A 16,361-nucleotide genomic window follows, 5' to 3' on the forward strand; every position below is an offset into this window, starting at 1 on the left:
TTGGGTGTTGAGTTTGGGGCCCATGCTTCACGTCATCACCTGTATTTTTTTGTTATAAAAAGGGCCGAAAAGATAAAACTTCAAATTGTTCGTCCGGAAACAGGATGCCATATAAGTCAAGATGGTGACACTCCTGGTAGGAGGGGCTGCCACTAGACATCTCAGTGTTCATAGGTTGGCTAGTAAGCAAAAGTCTGAAATCTACCTGAAAAAGAGTTCCAAGAGACCTCAGTATAACATTCATGAGCGTTCATGTTCAAAAACCAAACTTGGAGAAAGTTGGGTAGCCCCCATAAAAGGCAGAGTCTGATGGATGGCCTGAGTCCTGGCTCTGACATCTCGGGGTGTACTTGGGTTTCCATCCTCAAGGCCTGCACTTTGTCCTCTCAGTGTCCTCCACCCTCAAAGCACTGTGAGCTATCCCGGATGACTGGTCGACCAGGGACTGGGCCAGGAAGGGAGCAGGACCTGCAGGTGGGTGCAGGGGGAGCTCCTGGGGCCCCGCCCCAGGCAAAGAGAAGGAGAGAGAGAAAATGAGAAATTCCATCTATCTTTAGCATAGATAGATCTAAATCTATCCATCACCCGAAGACAAGCCATCGACTTCTCTCACCAGGTAAATGTGAATCCTTAAAAATCATTTATCTTGTGTCACTTTATTTTCAAATCTGAATCTTCCAGAACATCTAGGCCAAATGCCTCACAATACAGCCATCCCACACCCATGCTTTCCCCCCAGATAAATGATGTACAAACCGACCTACTTCCAGTTTTCCTTCCTCCCCAACAGTGAAGTTCTTTTTCAGAGTGTACAACGAACCTTGTCATTTCTCCACCGCCCTGTGCAACCCTAGCCCCTGCCCTCTCCTTGAGAAAACAGCTCTGACATCAGAAAAGTTATCTGTAATGGATTTTGTAATGTTTGTTTATTTGTGGCCGTGCCACGCGGCATGCGGGATCATAGTTCCCTGACCAGGGATCAAACTCGTGCCCCCTACAGTGGAAGCACGGAGTCTTAACCACTGGACCGCCAGGGAAGTCCCTTTAATGGGTTGATTAGTGTCCCTACCCAAACTCACGTACACCCAGAGCCTATGAGTATGAGCTTATTTGAAACAGGGTTTTTACCGATGTAATCAGTCAAGATGAGGTCGTACTGGATGATGGTGGGCCCTAATCCGAGGACTGGTGTCCTTGTAAGAAGAGGGAACTTTGGACACAGATACACGGGGAGAAGGCCATGTGATGACAGAAGCAGAGATTGGAGTGATGCAGCTACAAGCCAAGGAACACCAAGGATTGCTGACAACCACTGGAAGCTAGGAGAGAGGGATGGAACAGAAACTCCCTCAGAGCCTCCAGAAGGACCCAACCCACCTGATACCTTGGTTTGGGACTTCTAGCCTTCAGAACTGGAAGAGAATAAATTTCTGTTGTTTTAAGTCACCAACGTCCTGGTGATTTGTTACAGCAGCCCTAGGAAACATATATATTTTAAGGTTAATTACTCCCCACCCCTCCCCCACCTTGCCACCAGTAGAAATGGGCAGGAAGAACCCAGTGCCTCCCCTTTGGAACCATGGCTTGGCAGAAGGGTAGGGAGCACTGCAAGCAAGGAGGTGCTTGGACAAGGCCCAAATGCTGTTGGACACCAGCTGCAGCATCTGCAGAGGAAAGCGCACTGGGCCAGAGGTCAAGAGTGGGTCCCACTCCTGCCTCTTTCACTGACTTGCTGTGTGATCTCAGCTGGTTCTCTCCCCGGGCCTTGATCTCCCCACCAGTAAAATGATCGCCATGGCTGCTTTTAGGTTCCAAGAGAGGTATTTATTCTGCATGTTGTTCATTGTACACAAGTCAAACGTGAATACACTACTGTTTGAAAAATTCTAAGAATTTAGGCAAAATTGAAGCTCCCCCTCCTTGACTGCAATAATTCTAGTCCTTTCTCTAGAGATGATGACTGACTGCCGTGAGTGTGCGCTTTTCTAGGTAGTTTTTCCTGTGCATTTACGTACAGTAGAAATCGTTTGTTTTGCCTATTGATATTCTACCAAATGGCTTTCCACTCTTGTTGGTAAATTCCTACTTCATTTTTTTTAAACATATGAGTGGCATTGCCTAGTGTTATATACCTTGGTGTATTGAGCTGGTGGCCTGTTGTGGATATGAGGCTGGTTTCCAGCGTTTCCCTGTTACAAGTGACCCCGCCCTGAGCACCCTGGAGGAGCCACCGTCCTCGCTAACGGGTGCTGGTCTCTGCTGGCCGTGCTATGGCAGGGTGGGGGTGCTTGCCGCGTGTACCTTGCGAGGTGGCTGCCGGGCTCTGTCATCTGCTCCAGGCACTGCAGCCCCCCCTTTTACATCCTCTCCACAGGAGCTGCTCAAGAACAGAGGGTGGTATGCAGGGTTCAGGACACCCCCCAGACCCTCCTGAGCAAGGGCCCCTCCTTCCTTGTCCTGCAGAGAAGCCATCTCCACGCAGGGGCTGACAGCTGAGTGTGTCCTACTGCGAGCTCTGCCGTGCCTGGAGCCAGCGAGCGTGACAGGACTGATAGAGGACGAGGTGTCAGGGTGACCTCACTCTGCGCCTGCTTTTGCATCCACAGCATACCAAAGCCAGAAGGGCCCTGATGTATCCCATTGCCCAAGTCCATGCCAGAGAGAGGAGGAAACAGAAGCCCAGAGAGGGGAGGGTGCTTCCCCAAGGTCACACAGCAAGCACGTAGCAAGTCAGGGGCCTGACTCTGGACTCCGACTGGGGAGTTTGCCATTGGGCTGATGAGACAGGGGAATATCCAGCCGTGTATCTATGCCCTCAGCCCTTCTCTTCCCCCGCTGTGGCCACTGACACCGTTTTCTGTCCCACTCCTTCAGGGTCCTTCTGCCTGGCGGGCTGACCCAAATGCTGGAAATGGTACCGAGTGCTTCTGCCAGCTCCGGGCCCTCTCAGGCGAGCAGAGCTGGCAGACCCCCTGGGAGGCTGATACGGGACAGGAAAAGGTGGGCTCTAGGGAGGAAGGAAGGGGATATGGTATACTGGGAACCCTTTCCTGGCCTCAGCCCCTCCATCTGTGAGTGAGGGGTTGGGCCCTGCGCTCACTGTCTGCCGTGGGTGGGCTCAGCAGGTGCGTGGGAGGGAAGTGGTTCTGCCCTCCCCTGAGATGTCTTTCGTCAGCTGGTCAGATGGGAGGGATGGAGGCCACATCCGCCCCTGACTTGGGGTGTTCTAGGGGCATTGTAGGTATTCAGAGAATAGGCGGGGCCTCCTGACACAGCTGAGAGGTACTGGCTGGTGCTCCTACCTTTCATTCGGTTGCGTGGTCACGTCGGTATGTCCCCAGGCAGACACTGGCTGATGCTGACGCCGTCCTGTGTAAAATGAACAAGTTGAAGTAAACCTTTGGTGTCCCTGGCTGCGTGAAAATGAAATCACATTCAGGCATTGCTTTGGCAAAATACTTCTGCCCATCTTAGAGATGGGGAAGCTGAGGCCTGTGATTATGGTGTTCTTACGTCCGAGGCTCTGTAGTTTGGGTGTGAACGCTAACATTTCTCAACAGCCCTGAACATTTAGGTCTTGCCTCTCCTCCACCCGAAGTCCTGGCGGGGCCCCTTGGGCCTCCGCCTCCACAGGCCTCCGCCGCCACCTCCTTCCTGCCTCTACCCTCAGCCAATGGGCTCTGCTGTGGTTGTTCAGATCCCGAAACCAGTGGTGCCAGGGGCCCCACCCACGCTGAGTTCTGACACCGGAAAGGCAGCTCTGATACTGCAGAGGGTTGTGACATGAGTCCCTTGAGGCTCAGAATCCCCTAAACGTTTGGCTACTTGGATCAATCTGGTGCGTGCAGGAAGGACGCGGAAGGGCCTCCGCCTCGAGTCTGGATTCCCTTTAGGGCTCTGCTCCCTGCTTTGCGGCCTCTGACAAGCACTGCTCACCTCCCCTCTGGGCCTCAGTTTTTCCATCTGGAAATAGGAGGTGAGGATTGGAATAAACTGTCTCTAGGGGCCCTTCCATCCCTGTCTTCTGGGTCCCAGTAAGCCTTCCTCAGCCAAGGTGGGTGTGATAGAACTATGCGGCCAAGGGAAGCCAGGGCTGTGGCTTATGGGGGTGGCAGAGGAGCTTGGTGAACTCTTAAGTGCCCTTTGATTACTAAATTCTCGAAGCTAAGCAGGAGTAATGAGGCCATAAATCACACCATGCAATCAGAAATACACAATGCCTAAAGGCCTATGAAGAAGACCGAGTGATGGTCCCTAAACCAAGGTTAAACCCAGTGTCTTCAGGAAAGGCCAAGCCAGCCTTAGGGCTTGGCTTCCATCCTAGTGGGATTCCCAAGGGAAGGAATAGCTGGGAAGTTTCTATTCAAGTTGCTTCTGCCTTCCTCATTCCTTCCTGATGAGGCTCAGAATTTGAGGGAAGTGAGGAGTCTATCCTGGACACTTTAGTATGAGACTATGAAAATTCACCCCAAAGTACTGCAACCTGAATAATACTCAACAGAGCCCCCAGGGACTCTGTTAATGTTGGTGGGTTTTACATACGGCCTGCACTAGCTAAACACTTGATGCTTACCAGAGGTCTTTACTTGTTGAACATCAGGGATATTTTATAGAATTATTGACAGTTAGAGTTGAGGGCCCTCTGAGATCACTCAGTCAGTCCAACCTGCAAAATGAAGTTTGCCTCTTCTTGTATGCTACCAGTGACAGGGAGCTCACTACCACCACCCCACCCTCCAATAAGGCAGCCTATCTCTATTTGGGACAGTTCTGAGATTCTTCATATTGCACTTGAAACTTCTAGTCCTTGGACACCATCTTGCCCTTCAAGGCTGTGGACCACACACTAGCAGCTTCTACCTCATGGCAGTCCTGCAGAGATTTGAAGACGGAGTCCAGAGTTTTTTCTTTTTGTTTTTGGTTTTTTGCCTATTCTCGAGGCTGATCAACTATTATTAACAGTCCCTTCTGTCACTTGGTTTGAATCTCCTACCACATCTTGTCAGATCCTCTTGGACACCTTCCATTTGGTCAGTTTACCCTCCAAAATGCAAGCATATTCGAGAGGGTCTCACCAGGCCCAGTCCGAGCTTGCCTGGCTTCCTCACGGCTCTGGGCCCTGTCCTCCCGCTCTGCCTGGACCCTGTCTGCTTTCGGAGCCGTGTTCTACCTTCTACCGCAGACCAGGTTTGCTTCTGGTTGACCCCAGAGCAGAGCTCTGGTCTGCTTGACAGCAAGGAGCCTGGGCCCCAGAACGGTGCATGTCACCAAGATGGAGGGGCCCTGTTTCCAGCCCTCTTAGTTGAAGGGCTGCCCTGGAGCCCAGAAGGACTGAGGAGAACATCTGTTCCAACCCTGACCCATCACAGATAGGTCCAGAGAGGGGACAGCACTTCCCTCAAGTCACACAGTGAAGCTGGAACCTGGGTCTTCTGGCCTCTCCCCCAGTCCTGGGTTCTCCCTCCATCCTGTGCTGCCAGCTGCCACCTCATAGCTTTCTTTGCCCAAGTTTCCATTGACACAGGAAGCTGCCATCCCTCTTCCAGAGCTCAGGCAGGATGCCCCTCCCAGTCTGAGGCCTGCCCCACTCTGCTTTTGGAAGGGAAAATTTTTGTGGCCCCCTCCCAGCTCCTGTCCTCTCCCACTGCAGGGTGAACTGTGCTCCATGACCTCTGAGGAGGAAGCAGCCAAGGCCCCACCGTGGGAATTTTCCATGCAGTAGTTGCTTATCGATTCCTGCTCAGCTCTGGGCTGTGTGTCCTCAGGCTTTGGGGAGCCTCAAAATCACCTGGATGGGTTGGTAGATCAGAGCTTCCCAGCACACACACACCACCCTCGGATGCTGTAGGTCTAGAACTGGGCCTGGGAGCTGTGTTAAGCAAGGACTTCAGGTGGTTCTAATACAGGAGACCCTCTATTAGGCCTGGAAATTCCTAGAAATATTGTTCTGGGCATCATAACAGATACTGGGGCAAATCCAAAGTCGATTTCAAAAATGGTCCCTGTCCTCAGGGAGCCCCTTGGACTAGCAGAAGTACAGGTAACTGGGTAGCTACTCACATAGGTGTCTGAACAGGCCCTGGAGCGTAGCGCTGACAGGAGCTAACTCAGCCCTGGGGAGAGACCAAGTAGAAATAATATATGAGCTGGGCCTGGAGGCCTGAGAAATTATTGACCACGTGTCATGCTGGTATGGTCTTGAACACACGGTTGTGCATCTTGCGGCCAGGAACACAGTAGGTTTTGGCCTAGCAAATTGGTCAACATGAAAAAAAATTTTTTTAATTAAAGAAAAAAAAGACACTAGTCCATGTAGACAAGGTTGCAGTGAAACTGGCCTTCTGTGTGTTATTAGTGGGTGAGTTAATTGATAGAACTTTCTGGAGAGTAGAGCCAGTAATTTTATTTTATTATTATTTTTTAATCTTATATGTCTTTTTTTTTAATTAATTTATTTTTGGCTACGTTAGGTCTTCATTGCTGCACGTGGGCTTTCTCTAGTTGCGGCGAGCGGGGGCTACTCTTCATTGCGGTGCCCGGGCTTCTCATTGTGGTGGCTTCTCTTGTTGCAGAGCACAGGCAGAGCCAGTAATTTTAGATGTGTGAAAAATTTTATAAATCAGTATGTTCTCTAAAGCATGATTTGGAAATTAAAAAATGGAAATAATGTAAATATTCAACAGTGGATTTTTTTTTTTTTTTTTTGGCCATGCCATGCGTCATGTGGGATCTTAGTTCCCCAACCAGGGATCGAACCTGTGCTCCCTGCATTGGGAGCACGGAGTCTTAACCACTGGACCACCAGGGAAGTCCCTCAACTTTTTTTCCCTCAATGTGAAAAAAAAAAGTTGTGGATTTTTTTTCACATCTGGATTTATGTTTATTCACATGTGGGAGGGAATAACATTTTACAGTTAGATCACAAATATCAGAAAGCTACTCAAAGTGGGAGCTTCATAGAAATGTTAGAGAGTGGAAGGAGATACATGAAGGCATTATTTTTTTTAAAAAGCAAATTCTTTGTGGCAAACATATTCTTGCAAACTATTTTGAAAATGAAACACTCAATTAGATATTGAGTAATATTAATGATTTAAAACCAGTGGAGGGGGCCTCCCTGGTGGCGCAGTGGTTGAGAGTCCGCCTGCCGATGCAGGGGATACGGGTTCGTGCCCCGGTCTGGGAGGATCCCATATGCCGCGGAGCGGCTGGGCCCGTGAGCCATGGCCGCTGGGCCTGCGCATCCGGAGCCTGTGCTCCGCAACGGGAGAGGCCACAACAGTGAGAGGCCCGCATACCGCAAAAAAAAAAAATAAAAAAAATAAAAAAAATAAAAAAAAAATAAAACCAGTGGAGGGGGCCTCCCTGGTGGCGCAGTGGTTGAGAGTCCGCCTGCCGATGCAGGGGATACGGGTTCGTGCCCCGGTCTGGGAGGATCCCATATGCCGCGGAGCGGCTGGGCCCGTGAGCCATGGCCGCTGGGCCTGCGCGTCCGGAGCCTGTGCTCCGCAACGGGAGAGGCCACAACAGTGAGAGGCCCGCATACCGCAAAAAGAAAAAAAAAAAAAAAAAAAAAAAACCAACCAGTGGAGGGGGCTTCCCTGGTGGCACAGTGGTTAAGCGTCCGCCTGCTGATGCAGGGGACACGGGTTCGTGCCCCAGTCCGGGAGGATCCCACATGCCGCGGAGCGGCTGGGCCCGTGAGCCACGGCTGCTGAGCCTGCGCGTCCGGAGCCTGTGCTCCACAACGGGAGAGGCCACAGCAGTGAGAGGCCCGTGTACGGCAAAAAAAAAAAAAAAAAAAAAAAAAAAAACAGTGGAGGTTGTATGGATTAAAAAACCATTCAACTGTGGATTATTGATTAAATGATTAAATTCACCCGTAAGGATGTCATACTCAAGTCATTAAAATTAATATATTTACAGAATATTTAATGCCATCTAGTAAATGCTCATATTTGAAAAAGATGTAAGAAAGTATATATAATATTCCAATAATGAATAAATATGTATTATTTATTACCACTATAATTGGCAAAAGATGTTTACCAATATTTAGATATTAAGAAAATGGAGAGGAGAACAGTAGAGTGAGGACAGTTTATGAGTCTTGAATGTCATTCTGAAGGAGTTATCCTGGGGGCAGGGGTGCCATCAGAATCTGGAGACTCCAGCACAAGGCCATGTCCTGCCTAAGGTCTGGAAGCTGTTAGTGGAGAAGAGTTTTTCACCTTCTGTGGTGGTTATTTGGGAGAAGACAGTTTCTCATGAGCTTTATGAACTTTTTTCAGGCAACCTGAGGCCAATGGCAGCCCAGAAGATCTAGGAAAGCACTGTGCGTCTTTGCTCTTGCCATGCTTTTCAGACATAACGTCTCTACTGTTCTGAGACCTTGTTCTTATGCTGATTTTGACATCGAGGTCCCGTTAGACAGTGTCTTACCTCCCCAGCTCCAGTTTCCTCCCTTGTAATAACCCTTGCCTCTCAGTGCGGTTGAGAGGATCTGAAATCAGATACTCAGAGTTTGAACGCCATGGGCGTCGTTGGGTGAAACTAAGACCTCCTCACTTCCACTTCAGGAAGTGGGAGCCCGGAGGAGGAAGGAGACTTGTCCAAATTCGTCAAAAAGCCAAGACTGGAATTCTGGAAATCTCACTCTCATAAAAACGTTGACCAGATTAGTGTAACCAGTGGTGGCAACGGGGACAAGACAACCGTTGGTGTTTATCTCCCTCCTTCCTCCAGCCCAGGGTGGAGAGGCTGGCTCCTGTCATTTCTCCAGAATCCTGTGTTGACAGCTTGTGCCTGGGCCAGGCGTCCCCTCTCCCATGGGCAGGAGGGCGGAGACTTCACAGGGTGGGTGGAGGGAGGGTGACAGGCGTGCCAGCCACTGAGCAGATGTGGGGACCAGGGCCTGGGGGAAGCACTGTGCCTTGCTCAGTTTGCCAGGATTTCACGCTGCACCAGGCCCTGTCCCAGGCACTGTGGGGCAGGAGCAGAATGTCCTAGAAGCCTTCCCTTCTCTTCCTTTCTCAACCGGAAGTATGCTTTCTAGCAGCATTTCATTCATTCTCAAGTTCAGGAAGTTGTTAACAATTTTTATTTTATTAATCTATTATCACAGAAAAAAGTAAAACTTTTCCTTTACAATGATAATTCACAATTGAATGCTTTCATAGCCTTTTCACAGGCTGACTTATTGAAGTGTTTTTTAAAATGGGGCCTAGGGACTTGCCTGGTGGCGCAGTGGTTAAGAATCTGCCTGCCAATGCAGGGGTCACGGGTTCGAGCCCCGGTCTGGGAAAATCCCATATGCTGCGGAGCAACTAAGCCCATGCATCACAACTACTGAAGCTCGCGCGCCTAGAGCCTGTGCTCCGCAACAAGAGAAGCCACTGCAATGAGAAGCCCGCACTCCGCAACGAAGAGTAGCCCCCGCTCACTGCAACCAGAGAAAGCCCGCGTGCAGCAACGAAGACCCAACGCAGCCAAAAATAAATTAATTAATTAATAAAAATAAAATGGGGTCTAGAATATCTATTTTTTTTAATCAGAACACTTTTTCAAGGTATAATTGAGAAGTAACATATTAATTTCAGGTGTACAACCTAAGGATTCAATATTTATATCCATTGTGAAATGATCACAATAAGTCTAGCTAACATCCTAGAGCATTTTGAAAAGTATACAAAATGGCTTAAATTTTTTTTCTACCCCAGATCCTGGTCCAGTGGCCAGTGCCAGACTTTGACCAGCTTTTCACCTCTCTGGGGTGAAATGAGAAAATTAAAGGTGTGAATGTGTGTGTAACGTTAGGTAAGATGTTACTTCCCCTTTCCTGGAAGAACTATCTTGAACTTTCCTTAATATACTTTGGAAGGTTAAAATGTCTTCTATTTTATGAGATGATAGTGATAGTCTGTAAATAATTTTTGTCAGCATCCTTTCTTGTCAACCCACATCAGTTCTCCTATTTCAAAATATTATTTATGAAAACTGAACTCTGGGAGCCACTGACTCTGCCTTGTGGTACAGAAGGCCCTTTCGCCTCAGTTCTCTCCTGTGATCAGATTCAACCCACACTGGCCAAGGTTGGTTAAAGTGCCCACTAGGTATGGCTTAAATACTTGACTCTGCCAGTTGTCCCCTGATTTACCTTGATTGACTCCTCACCTACCTCAGCCTTCTCATCTTTAAATTGGGGGGCATGCGTATTTCCCAAGGTCCTTCTAAAGGTTACCTGAGATAGTATAGATAAGACAGCATAGTGCCTGGGACACCCTGGCTGCAGTATCTCACCCCCACCTGTCACGTTAAGTACTCCTTATAGTTGGGGAAACAGCCCTTCTAGCAGAGAAGCAGCAATAGTAAAACATGGCTCGAACTTGGATGCTCTGCTTTCAATACAGGGAAGTTGGCTGGAAGTTGTGGTAGCCACAAGCCCTGAGAGGGAAGGGGAATTGTCTCTGAACTGGGGGTTAGGAAGTTTTAGGACACCTAAAGGCCATAACTGGGGTGAGGGTAATAGCAGAAGGTCTGGCCAAGTCCCTAGAGAAGGAAGATAAGGGCAGAGAGGGGCCCATGGTTGGTGGCCAACCCAAATCACAAGAATCTAAGGAGAGACCAACCAGCATCAAACTCCCCGCGGAGGGTTTCCCTGGCCAAGATGAGAAATTCTGCTCTGAGAACCCTTTCCCCACAGAGGGAGTGCTGCCTCGGTATGGTGAGGAAGGAAGCCTAAGTGAACTGGGCCTAGAGCCGGGTTTGGCACAACTGGAATGCCTGTCTTGCCTTTAGAAGAATCTTACCGTAGCATCCATCCCCACACTGACCTCCTACCTTCTTCCTTCATCCTCATTGTTGTCTCATTTCTTCCAGAGGTGCCAAGGACCAGATCAGCCTCCCAGACCAGAGCTGCAGGAACTGGGTCCCTTCAATGGTGACACAGGTGAGTAGGCAGCCCTATAAATGCCCTCCCTGACATCTATGAGATTTCCTACTTTATAATCAACAGACATGATATGGCTATTTAATTACCTCACAAGATTTTACTTAGGTTACATTAATAGGAGTATCATGTCTAAAATCAGGGAGGTGATAGTTCTTCCCTGTTCCCGACTATTGATACCACACCTGGAGTGCTGAGTTTATTTCTGGAAAATACATTTTCAGAGGAATCCAGAAAAATTGGAGAGTACAGTGGAGAAAGATGAGGCTGGTAAGGAATCTGGAAACCATGTCTTGAAGGAACAGTTAAAGAAACAGAGGATGTTACGATAAAACACAACAGTTCTCTCCAAGTGACTGAAGTGCCCTCATGGAGAAGAAAGATGAGGCTTGTTCAGTGACCCAGAGTTCAGTACTAGGGCCTCAATGTAGCAGAAACAGGCTGGCAGAATTCAGTTCAATCTCAAAGGATGTTTTGTGTGGTTGTTGGTTTAACATCATCAGAGATACTTCATAATAGGACGAGCTCTCCATCTCTGAAAGTGTTTCATTACCACCTGGAGGCTGTCAGGGATATTGTAGATGAAGTTCAAGTACCAGATAAGCACCTGGGTCAGAATTCAGAGGTTCTCCAATCTGAATGTACATAAGAATTACCTGGGGTGTGTGATTTTCAAAAGTACAGATTCAGGGGCCTCACCACAGACCAACTAAATAAGGATCTCTGGGAGCAGGGCTGAAGACTCTGCATTGTTAGTGATGATAAATCTTTTGAATAAGCTTCTCCCCAGTTGGGGCCAGTCTGGTACTGCTGACCAACGTTTGGGACCCTGAGCCAAAAGATTTATGAGAGCTGATCATGACCACTGCCTCCGCCCAGACTTCCTATCTGATGGACTGACCACAGCCTCTTTCCTCACATTTCTTGTCATATCTTGTACCCAACCTGGCCCATGAAGTTCTGTAGTAATATTACTACTACATTTCCTTTTATTTATTTATTTATCTATGGCTGCGTTGGGTCTTCGTTGCTGCTCGCAGGCTTTCTCTAGTTGCTGTGAGCAGGGGCTACTCTTCATTGCAGTGAGCTGGCTTCTCATTGCAATGGCCTCTCGTTTCAGAGCACGGGCTCTAGGCTCGCGGGCTTCAGTAGTTGTGGCACGTGGGCTCAGTAGTTGTGGCTTGCAGGCTCTAGAGTGCAGGCTCAGTAGTTGTGGCGCACACGGGCTTAGTTGCTCCGCGGCATGTGGGATCTTCCCAGACCAGGGATCGAACCCGTGTCCCCTGCATTGGCAGGCGGATTCTTAACCACTGCGCCACCAGGGAAGTCCCTATTACTCTACTACATTTATAATATTGCTAACAATGCTAGTATTAGCCTCCAATGCTTGTCATGAGCACCGAGGAATATTTAGAGAACAGTTAGTGAACAATGAAGAGTACTTATTGAGCACCTCCAAATGCCTGGCACTACACTTAGTGCTTTTTAAAATTCATTCATTTGTTGTGTTTTTTAGATTCTACATATAAGTGGTAACATACAGTATTGGTCTTTCTCTGACTTAGCGCACTAAGCATAATACTCTCTAGGTCCAACCATGTTGTTGCAAATGGCAGAATTTCATTCTTTTTTATGGCTGAGTAATACTCCTTTACATGTATATACTGCATCTACTTTATCCATTCATATGTTGATGGACACTTAGGTTGCTTCCATGTGTTGGCTATTGTACAATTACTGCTTTTTATGCATAAGCTGGTAGAACAAGGTGGTAGCTCAGAATGTTTGCTGTGGAATCCAGTTGTGTAGGTTCACAGTCCTTTATCCCGATTGTGAACTGGGTGATCTTGCACAGGTTACATGATTTCTTTTTCCCTCAGTTCCCTTATCTGTGACATGGGGATAATCATAGTGCCCACCACTCTGGGTGGTTGTGAGGATTCAGTGAGTAATACCTGTGAGATACTTGGAACAGAGCTGGGCATGTTTCTGAGCAGGGTAAGCGTTCTTTATTGTTGACCTGCTGTTGTTATTTTTATCGCCATTGTTTTCTGACTTAATCATCTCAGTAGCCCCAGGAGGTAGGTATTATCATTATCCTGATTTAACGTATTGGGTAATTAAGGCGAGGGTGGGTCCCTGCCTTAGGTGAGACCCAGAGCCTGTTGGACTCAGAGTGGCATCACCAGGCCTGTTTCAGGGTTTCCCTGTAGACTTCCTGTTTGCGTCTCCTCACTGTTCACACCAGCCTCTCTGCCCCCCGCTTCGGGGGATGCTGAAGGTGAGGGGGTCACACACTCAGACACAGGGCCCAGCAGGTAAAGTGTGTGACCAAGTGGCCCCTTACACGCGTCCTCTGTGAGGAGAGGTAAGGACAGTGGCAAAGGGCAGAGCCACATCCTGGACGGAGGGGAAGGCAGCTGCCCCTCAGCCCAGCTCCTGCTTTGACACTAAGGCACACACCGCCACTTCTTTGGCTTCTTCAAGATAAGTTGGAAATCTGTCGTATTAAGTAAAATCTGCCTAGTTATTAAGCATCAGCCACTGTTTGTTTTTAATTTAGATATTAGGTAGAGCAGCGGTCCCCAACCTTTTTGGTACCAGGGACCGTTTTCGTGGAAGACAATTTTCCCAAGGACTGGGGCGTGAGGCGGGGGCGGGGGGGATGGTTTCGGGGTGACTCAAGCGCATTACTTTCATTGTGCACTTTATTTCTATTATTATTACATCAGCTCCGTCTCAGATCATCGGGCATTAGATCCCGGGGGGTTAGGGACCCCTGGGGTAGAGCAAATAGCACCTTTATGGGCTGAACGTGTCCCGTGAGTTACCGGCTCTGCTATAGATCCCAGGGGCAAAATGAGACCCCTGGCTCCTGCACTTTATGAAGGAGGGTCTCCAAAGCCAGGGAGATTTAAAGGGCTGCCTCTGGAGGTTGATCCCCGAGCTGAGACCATTCTTGAGGAGGAGACAGGTTCCCCACCCCTTAGCTTGAGCCTCATACACCCTCTCTGCTGGGCCTGGTCCCAACCTCTGCTCTGTGATTTTTTTTTTTCCTCCCTCACCTATAGCCACAACTGTCCATCTCTGTGCATCTGAGGAGCATGAGCAGTACCAGAAGGCTATCACCAGAATTCTCCAGCAACACGAAGAGGACAAGAAGAAATGGGCACAGAAGGTAAGTCCCAGCCCCTCTCTTTTCCTCCTGCTCTGCTAACCATGTTAAATCCCAGAGTGAGGCATCTTTTGGTTTTATTGTTGGTGTAAGTATCTCTTACTTGTTTTGCCAGGAAGAGAGTCCTTTATCTGTTGAACAAATATTTGTAACTGCTGGCATATAATTCATTATATTCATTCTATGCAATAAAAGGTGGGGAAACACTAACATAACAAAGGGCTTCCTGCCTTCAGTGGCATCAGGATTAGAAGATTCCAAAATCCCTTTCCACCTGGTAAATCTCTGGGAGCCCCCTTCTAAGCCCTAAAGAGGGCAAAGTCAGCCACACCTGCTGTGTCTTGGAGGCCTTGTGCCCTCTCTGGGCACATGTCATTCCCATCACTCAGATCAGCGGGTAGGACTCTGGTCACCAACTTCCAAAAGGCTCCAGTGTCGGTGAGTGAATAGGTGAGGCTGCCCTGAACCTACACAATCTCATCCTGCTCTGGACCCTCCGCCCCCAGGTGGAGAAGGAGAGGGAACTAGAGCTTGGAGAGAAACTGAATGAACAGCGAAGAGTCCTGGAGGGAGAGCATGCGGAGGCCCTGAGAGGTAAGGACAAGATGCACTTGGGAAGGTGTGGAACGGACTCCTTCTGTTCCACCTGCTGAGTTCAAACGGGACTCCCACTGTCCCCTCCCTCTCACCCCTGGTCCATAAGCAGTTGGTCACTTCAGGGCTAGAGTTTGCAGGGTCCTTCAGCTTGTCCTTTCAGGCATGTAAAATCTGACCCCATCCTTTGTTTTACCTTAGTTGAGAGGTGTTTTTCCTTTCCATTTTAAAAGCAATTCGTATTCATTACAGGAAATATGGAAAACCTTGACAAATAGGAGAATTTTAAAATATCTGTTGTCCTTCCCCACAATGATGACGGCTCTTACACTTTATGGTTAGGTTGATTATTTTTTTCAAGTAACTTTCTTTCCTTTTACATGTGATGTGCTCATGATAGAAAATTTAGAATGTACGGATTAAACAAAAAGATCTTACAGCATAATGGTTGGATCTCAGACTCTGCAAATGGTCTCTGGGTTTGAATCCCAGCTTCACCATTTACCATCTGTGTAACCTTGAAGAAGTTAGTTAACCCTTGCTCATAGGGTCTTTATGAGAATCAAACAATTTAATTTATAGTTAGATAGATAGATAGATAGATAGATGAAGGAATCTAGAACAGTCCCTGATAGTTCACAAGATACTTAGCAAGTATTTATTAGTATTTATTATTTTATTACTGAGAAAATTAAAATTGTGTATAATTCCACCCAGAACTAATCACTGCTACCCCTTTGTTTATAGATCCCTTTTACTTCTTTTGTGTGTATTTACCTAGAATATATATCTATGCACATACACACACTTTGGGGGGAGGAGATAAATTGATTTTTTCACTTTGAACTGTATTAACATCTTGTCATTAAACTCCTGTAGCACAGTTTTAGTAACTACATAGCATTCCAGTGTGTACCCTTGCTCATTTAACTGAGCCCCTTTGGTTAGGCATTTCGGCAGCTTCAAACTTTTGCCATTGTTTATAATAGCAGTGATACACAGCGAACCTCATTTTGTAAAATATTTGCCACACTCATGATTTTATCGTTAGAATAACATCCTAGTAGGGTTGGTATGGCAAAGTTTATGTACGTATATCTTTTATTTTGGTAAAATACACATAAGATTTACCATTAGTGACATTTCCTCCATTCACAGTGCCCTGCAACCATCACCACTGTCCACTTCCAGAACTCTCTCATCCTAAAGGCAAACCCCATACCCACTAAGCAGTCACTCCCAAACCCCACCCTCACCCTTCCAACCTCCCAGCAACTACCAATCTGCTCTGAGTCTCATGGCTTTTCCACTGCGGACACTCATGTAAATGGAATCATACAACCCCTACATCTGGCTTCCTTCACCCAGCATAACACTTCCAAGGCTCATCCATGCCGCAGTGTGCATTTGCACTCCATTCCTTTTTCTCCCTCCATTTTTAAAATTACTCCATTCCTTTTTGTGGCTGAATAATATTCCATTGCCTGGGTACCCCACACTCTCTTATCCATTCATCAGTTGATAGATACCTGGGCTATGAACCAGTGCCACCAGTACAAGCACCTACTTGAACACCTGCTTTCAGTTCCCCCTGGGTGTACGCTTAGGAGTAGAACTGCTGGGTCACGTGGTAATTCTATGCTT

At 47.9% G+C, this 16,361-nt stretch overlaps 1 protein-coding gene and 1 long non-coding RNA gene across 3 annotated transcripts in view; one reads left to right on the plus strand and one right to left on the minus strand.

Annotated features, from left to right (window-relative positions):
- CCDC69 (coiled-coil domain containing 69) overlaps nucleotides 1–16,361 on the plus strand; it is a 34,389-nt gene that overhangs the window by 5,612 nt on the left and 12,416 nt on the right. For both annotated transcript variants that reach the window (XM_082622982.1, XM_082622983.1), the window contains exons 2-4: nucleotides 10,879–10,948; nucleotides 14,020–14,126; nucleotides 14,630–14,717. In XM_082622982.1, the coding sequence (XP_082479108.1) occupies nucleotides 10,879–10,948; nucleotides 14,020–14,126; nucleotides 14,630–14,717 (265 nt within the window). The remainder of the gene's footprint in view (nucleotides 1–10,878; nucleotides 10,949–14,019; nucleotides 14,127–14,629; nucleotides 14,718–16,361) is intronic.
- LOC309804944 lies at nucleotides 1,240–3,626 on the minus strand. The gene is made up of 3 exons (XR_014294198.1): nucleotides 3,514–3,626; nucleotides 3,303–3,369; nucleotides 1,240–1,476 (listed from the first exon to the last, which is right to left on the minus strand). It is a non-coding gene; the product is annotated as an uncharacterized lncRNA (long non-coding RNA).

Source organism: Mesoplodon mirus, assembly GCF_964341445.2.
Source record: "Mesoplodon mirus genome assembly, chromosome: 5".
NCBI lineage: Eukaryota > Metazoa > Chordata > Mammalia > Artiodactyla > Ziphiidae > Mesoplodon > Mesoplodon mirus.